This window comes from Buteo buteo, chromosome 31 (assembly GCF_964188355.1).
Source record: "Buteo buteo chromosome 31, bButBut1.hap1.1, whole genome shotgun sequence".
Lineage (NCBI taxonomy): Eukaryota > Metazoa > Chordata > Aves > Accipitriformes > Accipitridae > Buteo > Buteo buteo.
This window is the reverse complement of record NC_134201.1, coordinates 2,833,206-2,847,188: the sequence shown is the minus strand read 5'-3', so window position 1 is coordinate 2,847,188 and position 13,983 is coordinate 2,833,206. Positions and strand designations below refer to the sequence as shown.

Below are 13,983 nucleotides of genomic sequence, written 5' to 3'. Positions count from 1 at the left end.
TGCCCCCTGGATTTTTTTGGGGGGGGCACTTAGGGGGCAGATGTGGGGCCCGGACCCATAACCAAGCAGGGGGGCGGGGTTGGTGCTGCTCCCCCCCCAAAAAAAGGGGGGGTCTTTATTTTGAGGGGGGGTCGGGCTCGTCGTCGAAGGTGAGGGTCCGGCGCAAGCTGGCCATGGGGCTGGGCGATCTGTGGGGCAGAGTTGGGGGTCAGCCGTGGGGCAGAGCGCTATGGGGCAGAGCGTTGCCATGGGGCAGAGCTCACCTACTGCGGGACCCCCCTATGGGGTGGTCCTTGGGGGGGAGATATGATAAAAAAAGGGGGTTGGGGGGGGTCACGGCGGGGCGCTGCCCCACGGCGCTGCCCCACGGCGTACCTCCGGTAGCGGTAGGCCCACGGAGCGGCGGCGGATTCTTCGTCGTCCTCCTCTTCCTCGCTGGTGGTGGGGGTGAAGGTGGGCGGCAGCGGGGAGCTGGGGGGGGTGACGGGGCGGCGCAGCCATGGGGCCGGGCCCCATAGCGTGCCCCATAGGCGTCGTAGGGCGAGGCGGCATTCCTGGGGGGGTGGGAAAAAGGGGGGAGAGGATGCGCCGTGGGGCAGGGATCGAGGATGGGGATGGGATATTGCGCCGTGGGTCGCGCCGTGGGTCGCGCCGTGGGGCTGGGCCCCATAGCGTGTGCCCCATAGGTGTCATAGGGCGAGTCGGCATCCATGGGGATGGGAAAAAGGGGGGAGAGGATGCGCCGTGGGGCAGGGATCGCGGGATGGGGATGGGATATTGTACTGTGGGTCGCGCCGTGGGTCGTGCCGTGGGGCTGGGCCCCATAGCGCGTGCCCCATAGCCACCGTAAGGGTGAGCCGGCATCCATGGGGATGGGAAAAGTGGGGAGAGGATGCACCGTGGGGCAGGGATCGCGGGATGGGGATGGGATATTGCGCTGTGGGTCGCGCGCCGTGGGTCGCACGCCGTGGGTCGCGCGCCGTGGGTCGCGCCGCGCCCCTGACCTTCCACCAAGCGTCCAGGCGCCTCAAGCCTTCGTCCGCCAGGCGGGTGAAGACCCTCCACCGTCCGGCTCTCCTCACCACCCCCCAAGTCAACAGCTCCTCCGCCGTGGGTCGCCGCCGTGGGTCGCGTTCCAACATGGCGCCCAGAACTTCTCGTAATGCGGGTGAGAACCCTTCGGGGTGGGGGGAGAAGAAGATGAAGAAGATGAAGAAGACGAAGAAGATGAAGAAGACAAAGAAGAAGACAAAGAGGAAGATGAAGAAGACGAAGAAGAAGACGAAGAAGAAGAAGACGAAGACAAAGACAAAGAAGAGGAAGAAGAAGACGAAGATGAAGAAGACAAAGAAGAAGAAGACGAAGAAGATGAAGACGAAGAAGAAGATGAAGAAGAAGATGAAGAAGAAGAAGACGAAGAAGACGAAGACGAAGAAGAGGAAGAAGACGAAGATGAAGAAGACAAAGAAGAAGAAGACGAAGAAGAAGAAGACGAAGAAGACGAAGACAAAGACGAAGAAGAGGAAGAAGAAGACGAAGATGAAGAAGACAAAGAAGAAGAAGACGAAGAAGATGAAGACGAAGAAGAAGATGAAGAAGAAGACGAAGAAGAAGAAGACGAAGAAGAGGAAGACGAAGACGAAGAAGAGGAAGAAGAAGATGAAGATGAAGAAGACGAAGAAGAAGAAGAAGACGAAGAAGATGAAGACGAAGAAGAAGATGAAGAAGAAGACGAAGAAGAGGAAGAAGACGAAGATGAAGAAGACAAAGAAGAAGAAGACGAAGAAGATGAAGACGAAGAAGAAGATGAAGAAGAAGACGAAGAAGAAGAAGAAGAGGAAGAAGAAGATGAAGAAGACAAAGAAGAAGAAGATGAAGAAGAAGAAGAGGAAGAAGAAGAAGACGAAGACGGAGAACAAGAAGAGGAAGAAGAAGAAGAAGACGAAGATGAAGAATACGAAGAAGACGAAGATGAAGATGAAGAAGAAGAGGAAGAAGAAGAAGATGAAGAAGAAGACAAAGAAGAAGATGAAGAAGACAAAGAAGAAGAAGATGAAGAAGAAGATGAAGAGGAAGAAGAAGACGAAGAAGACAGAAGACGAAGAAGAGGAAGAAGACAAGACAACAAAGACGAAGAAGAAGATGAAGACAGAGAAGACGAAGAAGATGAAGACGAAGAAGATGACGAAGACAAAGAAGATGAAGAAGATGAAGAAGACAAAGAAGACGAAGACGAAGATGACGAAGAAGAAGACGAAGAAGATGAAGAAGACAAAGAAGACGAAGACGAAGGAGAAGAAAACGGAGAAGACGAAGAAGACGAAGACGAAGAGGGGCGTGGGTTGAACCCCCCCCCCGCCCCGCCCGCCCCGCCCTACAGCCCCAGCCCCCTTACCTGCCGCCACGCCGTGGGGCAGCCCCCCGCGCCGCAACTCCTCCCACTCCCGGCCGCCGCCCGGCAGCCGCCGCCCGGCGCCCAACTCCACCAGGCTCAAGGCCAAGCTAAAAATATCGGCGGGGGGCCCCGGCGACCCCTCCAAAACCTCGGGGGCGGCGTAGCGGGCGTCGCCCCCCTCCGATTGGTCGCCCGGCGCCGCCGAAACGCCGAAATCGATCAAGCGGCACCCGCCGGGCGCCAGGAGGACGTTGTCGGGTTTGAGGTCGAGGTGGGCGAGGGGGCGGGCGTGGAGGTGGCGGAGGGCGAGGAGAAGGTCCCACAAGTAACCCCAGAGGCGCCATTCGGGGACCGCCCGGTCGCCCCAGATTTGCCGTAAGTTGCCGGCGGGGCAGATGTGGGTCTGGAGGTAAAGATGGCCGCCTTCCTCCCAGCCCCACAGGAGGGGGAGGCAGTGGGGGTGCTGGCCCACGCGGCGGTGGCGGGCGGCTTCGGCGAGGGCGCGGCGGCGGTGGCGGGGGCCGCGGAAGGGGCGTCGGGTGCGCTTGATGGCGTAGAGGCGGCCGTCGTCGCGGCTGCGGACCTGGGGGAGGGAGGGGAGGTGTGGGGCGGACCCATAGATGTGGGGGGCGGACCCACGGATGTGTGGGGCAGACGCGGAGATGTGTGACGCAGTCCCGTAGGTGGGTGGAAAAGACACGGAGATGTGTGACGCAGCGCCGGTGATGTGTGGGAAAGCCCCACAGATGTGTGGGTCTGCCCCATAGATGTGTGGGTCAGACCCATAGATGTGTGGGGTAGCCCCACAGAGATGTGGGTCTGCTCCACGGATGTGTCAGCCCCACAGATGCGTGACACAGCCCCAACGATGGGTGACGCAGCCCCACAGATGTGTGGGTCTGCCCCATAGATGTGTGGGTCAGTCCCATAGATGTGTGGGGCAGACGCGGAGATGTGTGACGCAGTCCCGTAGGTGGGTGGAAAAGACACGGAGATGTGTGACGCAGCGCCGGTGATGTGTGGGAAAGCCCCACAGATGTGTGGGTCTGCCCCATAGATGTGTGGGTCAGACCCATAGATGTGTGGGGTAGCCCCACAGAGATGTGGGTCTGCTCCACGGATGTGTCAGCCCCACAGATGCGTGACACAGCCCCAACGATGGGTGACGCAGCCCCACAGATGTGTGGGTCTGCCCCATAGATGTGTGGGTCAGTCCCATAGATGTGTGGGGCAGACGCGGAGATGTGTGACGCAGTCCCGTAGGTGGGTGGAAAAGACACGGAGATGTGTGACGCAGCGCCGGTGATGTGTGGGAAAGCCCCACAGATGTGTGGGTCTGCCCCATAGATGTGTGGGTCAGACCCACAGATGTGTGGGGTAGCCCCACAGAGATGTGGGTCTGCTCCACGGATGTGTCAGCCCCACAGATGCGTGACACAGCCCCAACGATGGGTGACGCAGCCCCACAGATGTGTGGGTCTGCCCCATAGATGTGGGGGGCAGCCCCACAGAGATGTGGGTCTGCTCCACGGATGTGTCAGCCCCACAGATGCGTGACACAGCCCCAACGATGGGTGACGCAGCCCCACAGATGTGTGGGTCTGCCCCATAGACATGTGGGGCGGACCCATAGATGTGTGGGGCAGACGCGGAGATGTGTGACGCAGTCCCGTAGGTGGGTGGAAAAGACACGGAGATGTGTGACGCAGCGCCGGTGATGTGTGGGAAAGCCCCACAGATGTGTGGGTCTGCCCCATAGATGTGTGGGTCAGACCCATAGATGTGTGGGGTAGCCCCACAGAGATGTGGGTCTGCTCCACGGATGTGTCAGCCCCACAGATGCGTGACACAGCCCCAACGATGGGTGACGCAGCCCCACAGATGTGTGGGTCCGCCTCATAGATCTGTGGGTCTGCCCCATAGACATGTGGGGCGGACCCATAGATGTGTGGGGCAGACGCGGAGATGTGTGACGCAGTCCCGTAGGTGGGTGGAAAAGACACGGAGATGTGTCGCAGCGCCGGTGATGTGTGGGAAAGCCCCACAGATGTGTGGGTCTGCCCCATAGATGTGTGGGGCGGACCCATAGATGTGTGGGGCAGAGCCAGGGATGGGTGGGGCAGAGCCACGGATGTGTGGATCGGCCCCACAGATGTGTGATGCAGCCTCAGCGATGGGTGGGAAAGGCCCAGAGATGTGTGGGTCTGCCCCATGGATGTGTGGGTCTGCCCCACGGATGTGTGACACAGCCCCAATGATGTGTGGGTCTGCCCCAATGATGTGTGGGTCTGCCCCCCAGATATGTGGGTCAGCCCCACGGATGTGTGGGTCACGTGTGTGGGTCTGTCCCACGGATGTGCGGTTCTGCCCCCTAGACATGTGTGTCAGCCCCCCAGATGTGTGGGTCTGCCCCATAGATGCATGACACAGCCCCATAGACGTGTGGTTCAGCCCCACAGATGTGTGACACAGCCCCAATGAAATGTGGGTCTGCCCCATAGATGTGTGGGTCAGCCCCCCAGCTATGTGGGTCAGCCCCACGGCTGTGTGGGTCAGACGTGTGGGTCTGCCCCACAGATGTGTGGGTCAGAAGTGTGGCTCAGCCCCAGTGATGTGTGGGGCAGCCCCATAGATGTGTGTGTCAGCCCCCACAGATTCATGACACAGCCCCAATGATGTGTGGGTCTGCCCCCCGGATGTGTGGGTCAGACGTGTGGGTCTGCCCCACAGATGTGTGGGTCAGCCCCCCCCCCCCGTACCTTGTAGACCTCGGCGAAGGAGCCCCTCCCCAGGCGCCCCAGGACCTGGAAGCACTGACGGAAGAAACTTTGGGGGCGGGTGGGGTCGTAGAGGCGGCTGGGGGGGGGAGGGGCGGGGGGCGGGGTGGGGGGAGGGGAGCCGCCGCCCGGCTCCGCCCCTCCCCCCTCCGCCCCTCCCCCCTCCCCCGCGCTGTGGGGCCCCCGGCTCCAGGGGGGGGGAGGGGGGCGGCCCGAGAGGCGGCTGATGCTGCGGGGGGGGGGGCGGGGTGGGGGAGGGGGGCGGAGGGGGGTGGGGGAGGGGGGGCGGGGGGGGAGGGGCATGGGGGGAGGGGGGAGGGGCTGGGGCGGGAGAAGGGGGGGGAGAAGAAGGCGTTAGTGCGAGGGGGGCGCGGTCTGACCCACAGCGCCCCATAGATGTGGGGCAGCCCCATAGTGACCCATAGATCTAGGGCTGCCCCATAGCCGCCCACCCCACCCCACGGATCTAGGGCAGCCCCACATCGCCCCATGGATCTAGGGCTGCCCCATAGTGACCCACAGATTTAGGGCTGCCCCACATCACCCCATAGGTTTAGGGCTGCCCCATAGCCCCCCACCCCACCCCACGGATCTAGGGCAGCCCCACATCGCCCCATGGATCTAGGGCTGCCCCATAGTGACCCACAGATTTAGGGCTGCCCCACATCACCCCATAGGTTTAGGGCTGCCCCATAGCCCCCCACACCACCCCACGGATCTAGGGCAGCCCCACATCGCCCCATACATCTATGGCAGCCCCATAGCGACCCACGGATCTAGGGCTGCCCCATTGCACCCCACACCACCCCACGGATATAGGGCTGCCCCACGGATCTAGGGCAGCCCCATAGTGACCCACACCGCCCCACGGATCCGGGGCAGCCCCACAGCCCCCCACACCGCCCCATAGATCTAGGGCAGCCCCATAGTGACCCACAGATCTAGTGCAGCCCCACCCCACCCCACGGATCTAGGGCAGCCCCACATCCCCCCATCGATACGGGGCAGCCCCACATCGCCCCACGGATCTAGGGCAGCCCCACACCGCCCCACATCCCCCCACAGATATGGGGCAGCCCCACATCGCCCCACGGATCTAGGGCAGCCCCACACCGCCCCACATCCCCCCACACCGCCCCATAGATGTGGGGCTGCCCCATAGCGCCCCATAGATGTGGGGCAGCCCCACATCCCCCCCCCCAAATTTCCCCCCCCTCCCCCCCTCCCCACTCACCTCCCCCACCCCGAGCTGACGGTGGGGGGGGGGTGGGGTCGCGGCGCTGTCACGTGACGCGGGGGGTGTCACGTGACACGTGGTGGGGGGGGGAGGGGGGTCGGGGGTCTCCCCTCTCTCTCCCCGTTTCCCGCTCCCGCCACCAGCTCGCGCCCAACAGGCCACGCCCCCTCCTTCCCCCCCCTCTCCCCGCCCACACGCCCTCTCGGCAACCAATGGGGAGCGAGCCCCGCCCCCTCCTCCCAGCACCCCCCGCGGCGCCCCACCCCCCTCCCCCGCGCCGAATCGGGGTTTTTTTGGGATAAAACCGCGCAAAATTCGCCACTTTTTCTAATTTTTTTTTTTTTTTTTAAATTTATTTTCCCGCCGTTTTCCCGGCGGCGGGGGGGGGGGGAGGGGTCGCGGGTCGCGATAGGGGCCGGGGGTCGCGATAGGGGGGGTCCCTATAGGGGTCGGGGGGGGGGGTGTCCCCTATAGATTTTTGGGGGGTTCCCCGCAGGGTTTGGGGGTCCCGGGGGGGGGGTTGGGGTCCCCTATAGATTTTGGGGTCCCCTATAGATTTGGGGGGGGTGTGTCCCTGTAGGGGTCAGGGGTCACGATAGGGGTCGGGGGGGCCCTATAGGGGGTTTGGGGGGGGGCCCTATAGGGGCTTGGGGGTCCCCTGTAGGAGTTTTGGGTCCCCTATAGACTCTGGGGGTGCCCTATAGGGTTTAAGGGTTCCCTATAGAGTTTTGGGGGGTCCCCTATAGTGTTTTTTGGGGTCCCCTATAGGGGTTTTGGGTCCCCTATAGTGTTTTTTGGGGTCCCCTATAGGGGTTTTGGGTCCCCTATAGGCTTTTGGGGTCCCCTGTAGATTTTCGGGGGTCCCCTATAGGGGTTTTGGGTCCCCTATAGTGTTTTTTGGGGTCCCCTATAGGGGTTCTGGGTCCCCTATAGTGTTTTTTGGGGGTCCCCTATAGGGGTTTTGGGTCCCCTATAGGCTTTTGGGGTCCCCTGTAGATTTTCGGGGGTCCCCTATAGGGGTTTTGGGGGGTCCCCTATAGGGGTTTTGGGGGGTCCCCGATAGGAGTTTTGGGTCCCCTATAGACTCTGGGGGTGCCCTATAGGGCTTAAGGGTTCCCTATAGAGTTTTGGGGGGGTCCTATGTAGACTTTTGGGGTCCCCTATAGTGTTTTTTGGGGGTGCCCTATAGGGATTTTGGCTCCCCTATAGTGTTTTTGGGGGTCCACTATAGGCTTTGGGGGTGCCCTATAGGGTTTGAGGGTCCCCTATAGAGTTCTGGGGGTCCCCTATATTGTTTTCTTGGGTCCCCTGGAGGGGCTTTGGGGTCCCCTATAGACTTTTGGGATCCCCTGTAGGGTTTTGGCATCCCCTATAGACTTTGGGGGTCCCCTACGGGGTTTTAGGGTCCCCTGTAGATCTTTGGGGGTCCCCTATAGTGTTTTTTGGGGTGCCCTATAGGGGTTTTGGGGTCCCCCTATAGGCTTTGGGGGTGCCCTATAGGGTTTAAGGGTCCCCTGTAGAGTTTAGGGGATCCCCTGTATTTTTTTGGGGGGTGCCCTGAAGGGGTTTGGGGGACCCCTGTAGATTTTTGGGGGTCCCCTATAGGCTTTGGGGTCCCCTATAGTGTTTTTTGGGGTGGCCTATAGGGGTTTTGGGGGTCCCCTGTAGGCTTTGGGGGTGCCCTATAGGGTTCAAGGGTCCCCTATAGAGTTTTGCGGGGTCCCCTGTAGGGGTTTTGGGGTCCCCTATAGGGTTTTTGTCATCCCCACGGGGATTTTGGGGGGCCCCTCTGAGGATTTTGGGGTCCCCTATAGACTTTTTGGATCCCCTACAGGGTTTTTATCATCCCCACGGGGATTTGGGGCTCCCCATGTGTTTTTTGGGGTCCCCTATAGACTTTTCGGGTCCCCGATGGGGTTTTTGTCATCCCCACGGGGATTTTGGGGTCCTCTATGGGGTTTGGGGGGGATCCCCTATAGGTTTTTTTGGTCCCGTATAGGGTTTTTGTCCTCCCCACGGGGATTCTGGGGTCCCACATGGATTTTGAAGTCCCCTATAGACTTTTCGTGGTCTCCTATAGGGTTTTTGTCATCCCTGTGGGGATTTTGGGGTCCCCTATAGACCTTTGGGGTCTCCTATAGGGTTTGGGGGGTCCCCTATAGATTTTTTTTGGTCCCCTATAGGGTTTTTGTCGTCCTCATGGGGATTTTGGGGTCTCCTATTGGGTTTTGGGGGGTCCCCTACAGGGTTTTTTATCATCCCCACGTGGTTTTTGGGGTCCCCTATAGGGTTTTTGGGGTCCCCTATAGACTTTTGGGGCCTCCTATAGGTTTTTTATCATCCCCACGTGGTTTTTGGGGTCCCCTATAGGGTTTTTGTCGTCCCCACGGGATTTGGGGCTCCCCACGTAGTTTTTGGGGACTCCTATAGGGTTTGGGGGGGTCCCCTATAGGGTTTTTTATCATCCCCACGTGGTTTTGGGGGTCCCCTATAGGGTTTTTGTCGTCCCCACGGGGATTTGGGGCTCCCCACGTGGTTTTTGGGGTCCCCTATTGGGTTTTGGGGGATCCCCTATAGGGTTTTTGGGTCCCCTACAGGGTTTTTTATCATCCCCACGTGGCTTTTGAGGTCCCCTATAGGGCTTTTGGGGTCCCCTATAGACTTTTGGGGTCTCCTATAGGTTTTTTATCATCCCCCACGTGGTTTTTGGGGTCCCCTATAGGGTTTTTGTCGTCCCCACGGGGATTTGGGGCTCCCCACGTGGTTTTTGGGGTCCCCTATAGGGTTTTGGGGGGTCCCCTATAGGGTTTTTGGGTCCCCTACAGGGTTTTTTATCATCCCCACGTGGTTTTTGGGGTCCCCTATAGGGCTTTTGGGGTCCCCTATAGACTTTTGGGGCCTCCTATAGGTTTTTTATCATCCCCACGTGGTTTTTGGGGTCCCCTATAGGGCTTTTGGGGTCCCCTATAGACTTTTGGGGTCTCCTATAGGTTTTTTATCATCCCCACGTGGTTTTTGGGGTCCCCTATAGGGCTTTTGGGGTCCCCTATAGACTTTTGGGGTCTCCTATAGGTTTTTTATCATCCCCACGTGGTTTTTGGGGTCCCCTATAGGGTTTTTGGGGTCCCCTATAGACTTTTGGGGCCTCCTATAGGTTTTTTATCATCCCCACGTGGTTTTTGGGGTCCCCTATAGGGTTTTTGGGGTCCCCTATAGGGTTTTTGGGTCCCCTATAGGGTTTTTGTCATCCCCACGGGGATTTGGGGCTCCCCACGTGGTTTTTGGGGTCTCCTATTGGGTTTTGGGGGGTCCCCTATAGGGTTTTTGGGTCCCCTACAGGGTTTTTTATCATCCTCATGTGGTTTTTGGGGTCCCCTATAGGGCTTTTGGGGTCCCCTATAGACTTTTGGGGTCTCCTATAGGTTTTTTCATCATCCCCTATAGGGTTTTTGGGGTCCCCTATAGGGTTTTTGGATCCCCTATAGGGTTTTTGTCGTCCCCACGGGATTTGGGGCTCCCCACGTAGTTTTTGGGGACTCCTATAGGGTTTGGGGGGGTCTCCTATAGGTTTTTTATCATCCCCACGTGGTTTTTGGGGTCCCCTATAGGGTTTTTGTCGTCCCCACGGGGATTTGGAGCTCCCCACGTGGTTTTTGGGGTCCCCTATTGGGTTTTGGGGGGTCCCCTATAGGGTTTCTGGGTCCCCTACAGGGTTTTTTATCATCCCCACGTGGTTTTTGGGGTCCCCTATAGGGTTTTTGGGGTCCCCTATAGACTTTTGGGGCCTCCTATAGGTTTTTTATCATCCCCACGTGGTTTTTGGGGTCCCCTACAGGGTTTTTGGGGTCCCCTATAGGGTTTTTGTCATCCCCACGTGGGTTTTTGGGCTCCCCGCGTGTTTTTCGGGGTCCCCTATAGACTCCTCAGCCGCCCCCCCCCCAAAAAAAACCCACGACCTCAGAGCGCCGCGAAGCCGCCGCCGCCGGTGACGATGAGGAGGCCGAGGGCGAGGAGGCCGAGGGGCGGGCGGGGGGCGTTGGCGGCGTTGGCGTTGCCGCGGGGGTCGCCGGCGGTTTTGGGGTGGACGAAGGCGACGCCGGGGGCGCGGGGGGAGATCCAGGCGGCGTAGGAGCTGACCCGCGTGTAGACGCCGGGGCGGTTGGGGACGGCGCAGCCTTCGCCCCAGCTGACGATGCCGGCCAAGACCCAACGCCCGTCGGCGGGGCACACCAGGGGGCCGCCCGAATCGCCCTGCCGGGAACAAGAAGGGGGGGGGATTGGGTGTCGCCGGAAGGGGTTGGGCGTCATCGGAAGGGTTGGGCGTCATCGGAAGGGGTTGGGCGTCATCGGAAGGGTTGGGCGTCATCGGAAGGGTTGGGCGTCATTGGAAGGGTTGGGCGTCATTGGAAGGGTTGGGCGTCATCGGAAGGGTTGGGTGTAGCCAGAAGGAGTTGGGCATCATCGAAAAGGGTTGGGCGTCATCGGAAGGGTTGGGCGTCATTGGAAAGGTTGGGTGTCATTGGAAGGGGTTGGGCGTCATCGGAAGGGTTGGGTGTTGCCGGAAGGGTTGGGCGTCACCAGAATGCGTTTGGTGTCATTGGAAGGGTTGGGCATCATCGAAATGGGTTGGGTGTCATTGGAAGGGTTGGGTGTCATCGAAATGGGTTGGGCGTCATCGGAAGGGTTGGGCATCATTGGAAGGGTTGGGTGTAGCCGGAAGGAGTTGGGCATCATCAGGAAGGGTTAGGTGTCATCGAAATGGGTTGGGTGTCATTGGAAGGGGTTGGGTGTCACTGGAAGGGTTGGGTGTAGCCGGAAGGAGTTGGGTGTCATTGGAAGGGTTGGGCGTCATCGAAATGGGTTGGGCGTCATCAGAAGGGGTTGGGTGTCATTGGAAGGGTTGGGTGTTACCAGCATGGGTTGGGTGTCAATGGAAGGGTTGGGTGTCACCTGAAGGAGTTGGGTGTCGTTGGAAGGGTTGGGTGTCGTTGGAAGGGTTGGGTGTTGCCAGAAGGGTTGGGCGTCACCGTAACAGGTTGGGTGTCACCGGAAGAGGTTGGGTGTCACCAGAATGTGTTTGGTGTCATTGGAAGGGTTGGGCATCACCGAAATGGGTTGGGCATCATCGGAAGGGTTGGGTGTAGCCGGAAGGAGTTGGGCATCATTGGAAGGGTTGGGCGTCATTGGAAGGGTTGGGCGTCGCCTGAAGGGGTTGGGCGTCATTGGAAGGGTTGGGCATCACCGGAACGGGTTGGGTTTCACCAGAAGAGTTGGGTGTCACCGGAAGGGGTTGAGTGTCGCCGGAAGGGTTGGGTGTCACCAGAATGGGTTGGGTGTCATCGGGAAGGGTTGGGCGTCATTGGGAAGGGTTTGGCGTCATTGGAAGGGTTGGGTGTCGCCGGAACGGGTTGGGTATCACCAGAAGGGGTTTGGCGTCACCGCAACGGTTTGGGTGTCACCAAAGAGGTTGGGTGTCACCGGAATGGGTTTGGCATCATTGGAAGAGTTGGGTGTCACCTGAACGGGTTGGGTGTTGCCGGAAGGGGTTTGGTGTCGCCGGAAGGGTTTGGCGTCACCGTCACGGGTTGGGGCCGCGCCGGCGGCGGCGCCGGGCCGCGCCCTCCCCTCCCCTCACCTTACAGGTGTCCTTCATGCCCTCGGCGTAGCCGGCGCACATCATGTCGTCCCGGATACGCCGCGGCGGCAGCGCCCGGCCCATGTCGATGCCGTAGAGGCGCCGGCAGGTGCTTTGCGCCATGATGGGCACCTCCAGCTTCTGGAGGCGCCGCGGCGACGGGAGGTCCTCTGCGGCACAAGGGGGACGTTGGCGCCGGGAGGGGCCGGGCGGGGTCTCTCGCCCCTTCCCTGGTCCCACCGCGGGGGGGGGGGCTGGGGTTCACCCTTGGGTCCCCTTGACGCCGTTGGGTCCCGTTGGCCGTGGTTGGGTGCCCGTTGGGTGCCCTTGACCCCCGTTGGGTCCCCTTGACCCCCGTTGGGTCCCGTTGGCCGTGGTTGGGTCCCGGTTGGGTCCCGTTGGCCGTGGTTGGGTCCCGGTTGGGTCCCGTTGGCCGTAGTTGGGTCCCGTTGGCCGTGGTTGGGTCCCCTTGACCCCCATTGGGTCCCCTTGGCCGTGGTTGGGTGCCCGTTGGCCATGGTTGGCTCCCCATTGGCTCCTCTTGACCCCCGTTGTGCCCCCTTGGCCATGGTTGGGTCCCCGTTGGGTCCCCTTGACCCCCATTGGGTCCCCTTGACCCCCGTTGGGTCCCCTTGGCCACGGTTGGGTCCCGTTGACCGTGGTTGGGTCCCAGTTGGGTCCCCTTGACCCCCATTGGGCGCCCTTGGCCGTGGTTGGGTCCCGTTGACCGTGGTTGGGTCCCCGTTGGGTTCTTTTGACCCCCATTGGGTCCCCTTGGCCGTGGTTGGGTCCTCATTGGGTCCCCTTGACCCCCGTTGGGTCCCCTTGACCCCGGTTGGGTCCCCTTGACCCTTGTTGGGTCCCCACTGTGTTCCCCTTGGCCGTGGTTGGGTCCCGTTGACCATGGTTGGCTCCCCATTGGCTCCTCTCGACCCTCATTGGGTCCCCTTGGCCGTGGTTGGGTCCCCGTTGGTTCTCCTCGACCCCCATTGGATCCCCTCGGCCGTTTCCCCTCACGCCCCCGAACCGCGGCGCGCCGTCTCACCTCCTTCCTGGATGTCCCCCCAGCCGGTGGCGACGCACCGCGTGCCGGGAGGGAAGCGGAGGGTGGGGGCGGGCAAGCAGACGGGCAGGACGGCGTCGGAGAAGGCGATTGGCCGGGCCAGCTCGGCCAAGGCGATGTCGCCGCTGGTGGCCTCGCCGGCGTAGCTGGGGTGGGGGAGGAGCCGGCTCAACGGCACGGCGGCGCCGGGCCCCGGCGGCCCCGACAGGTCTTGGACCCCCAGCAGCACCGCGTAGGCCTGGGGGTCCCGGCTCCTGCGGAAAAGCGACGGGGAGACGCGGCCGTGAGTCACCCTTGGCCACCGTTGGCCGCCGTTGGCTACCGTTGGGTGCCCTTGGCCACCGTTGGCACCGTTGGGTGCTCTTGGCTGCTGTTGGCCACCGTTGGGGGCCCTTGGCCACCGTTGGGTGCTCTTGGCCACCGTTGGCACCGTTGGGTGCCCTTGGCCGCCGTTGGCACCGTTGGGTGCTCTTGGCTGCTGTTGGCCACCGTTGGGGGCCCTTGGCCACCGTTGGGTGCTCTTGGCCGCCATCGGCCACCGTTGGGGGCCCTTGGCCACCGTTGGGTGCTCTTGGCCACCATTGGCCACCGTTAGGTCCCCTTGGCCACCGTTGGCCACCGTTGGGGGCCCTTGGCCACCGTTGGCCACCGTTGGGTGCCCTTGGCCACCGTTGGGTGCTCTTGGCCGCCGTCGGCCACCGTTGGGTGCCCTTGGCCACCGTTGGGTGCTCTTCGCCACCATTGGCCACCGTTAGGTCCCCTTGGCCGCCGTTGGCCACCGTTGGGGGCCCTTGGCCACCGTTGGGGGCCCACACTCCCCCTTGGCCACTCTTGAGCCCCCGCATTCCTCCTTGGTGGCCCCTTGGCCACCGTTGG

At 61.2% G+C, this 13,983-nt stretch overlaps 2 protein-coding genes and 1 long non-coding RNA gene across 4 annotated transcripts; 1 reads left to right on the top strand and 2 right to left on the bottom strand.

The window, feature by feature from the left end:
- Positions 1 to 72: 72 nt before the first annotated feature.
- PKMYT1 (protein kinase, membrane associated tyrosine/threonine 1) lies at positions 73 to 6,435 on the bottom strand (the record flags this gene model as incomplete). Its single annotated transcript, XM_075018901.1, has 6 exons — positions 73 to 188; positions 376 to 554; positions 1,005 to 1,177; positions 2,396 to 2,978; positions 5,155 to 5,251; positions 6,407 to 6,435. Coding segments are annotated over 6 exons (1,134 nt in total), but the record flags the coding sequence as incomplete, so codon positions are not given.
- Positions 6,436 to 7,186: 751 nt separating this feature from the next.
- On the top strand, positions 7,187 to 7,987 carry LOC142026084 (uncharacterized). The gene is made up of 3 exons (XR_012648771.1): positions 7,187 to 7,299; positions 7,427 to 7,576; positions 7,846 to 7,987. It is a non-coding gene; the product is annotated as an uncharacterized LOC142026084 (long non-coding RNA).
- Positions 7,988 to 8,935: 948 nt separating this feature from the next.
- Positions 8,936 to 13,957, bottom strand: LOC142026065 (serine protease 27-like). Of its 2 annotated transcripts, XR_012648763.1 has the most exons (4): positions 13,090 to 13,957; positions 12,045 to 12,214; positions 9,382 to 10,660; positions 8,936 to 9,278 (listed from the first exon to the last, which is right to left on the bottom strand). XR_012648763.1 is itself a non-coding variant. In XM_075018884.1 (3 exons), the coding sequence occupies exons 1-3, from the start codon at positions 13,847 to 13,849 to the stop codon at positions 10,367 to 10,369; spliced, it is 1,224 nt and encodes a 407-aa protein (XP_074874985.1). In that variant the 5' UTR covers positions 13,850 to 13,957; the 3' UTR covers positions 8,936 to 10,366. The 2 variants fall into 2 exon arrangements, 1 of the variants encoding a protein (XP_074874985.1); XM_075018884.1 differs by having other exon boundaries at positions 8,936 to 10,660.
- Between the last annotated feature and the right edge of the window lie 26 nt (positions 13,958 to 13,983).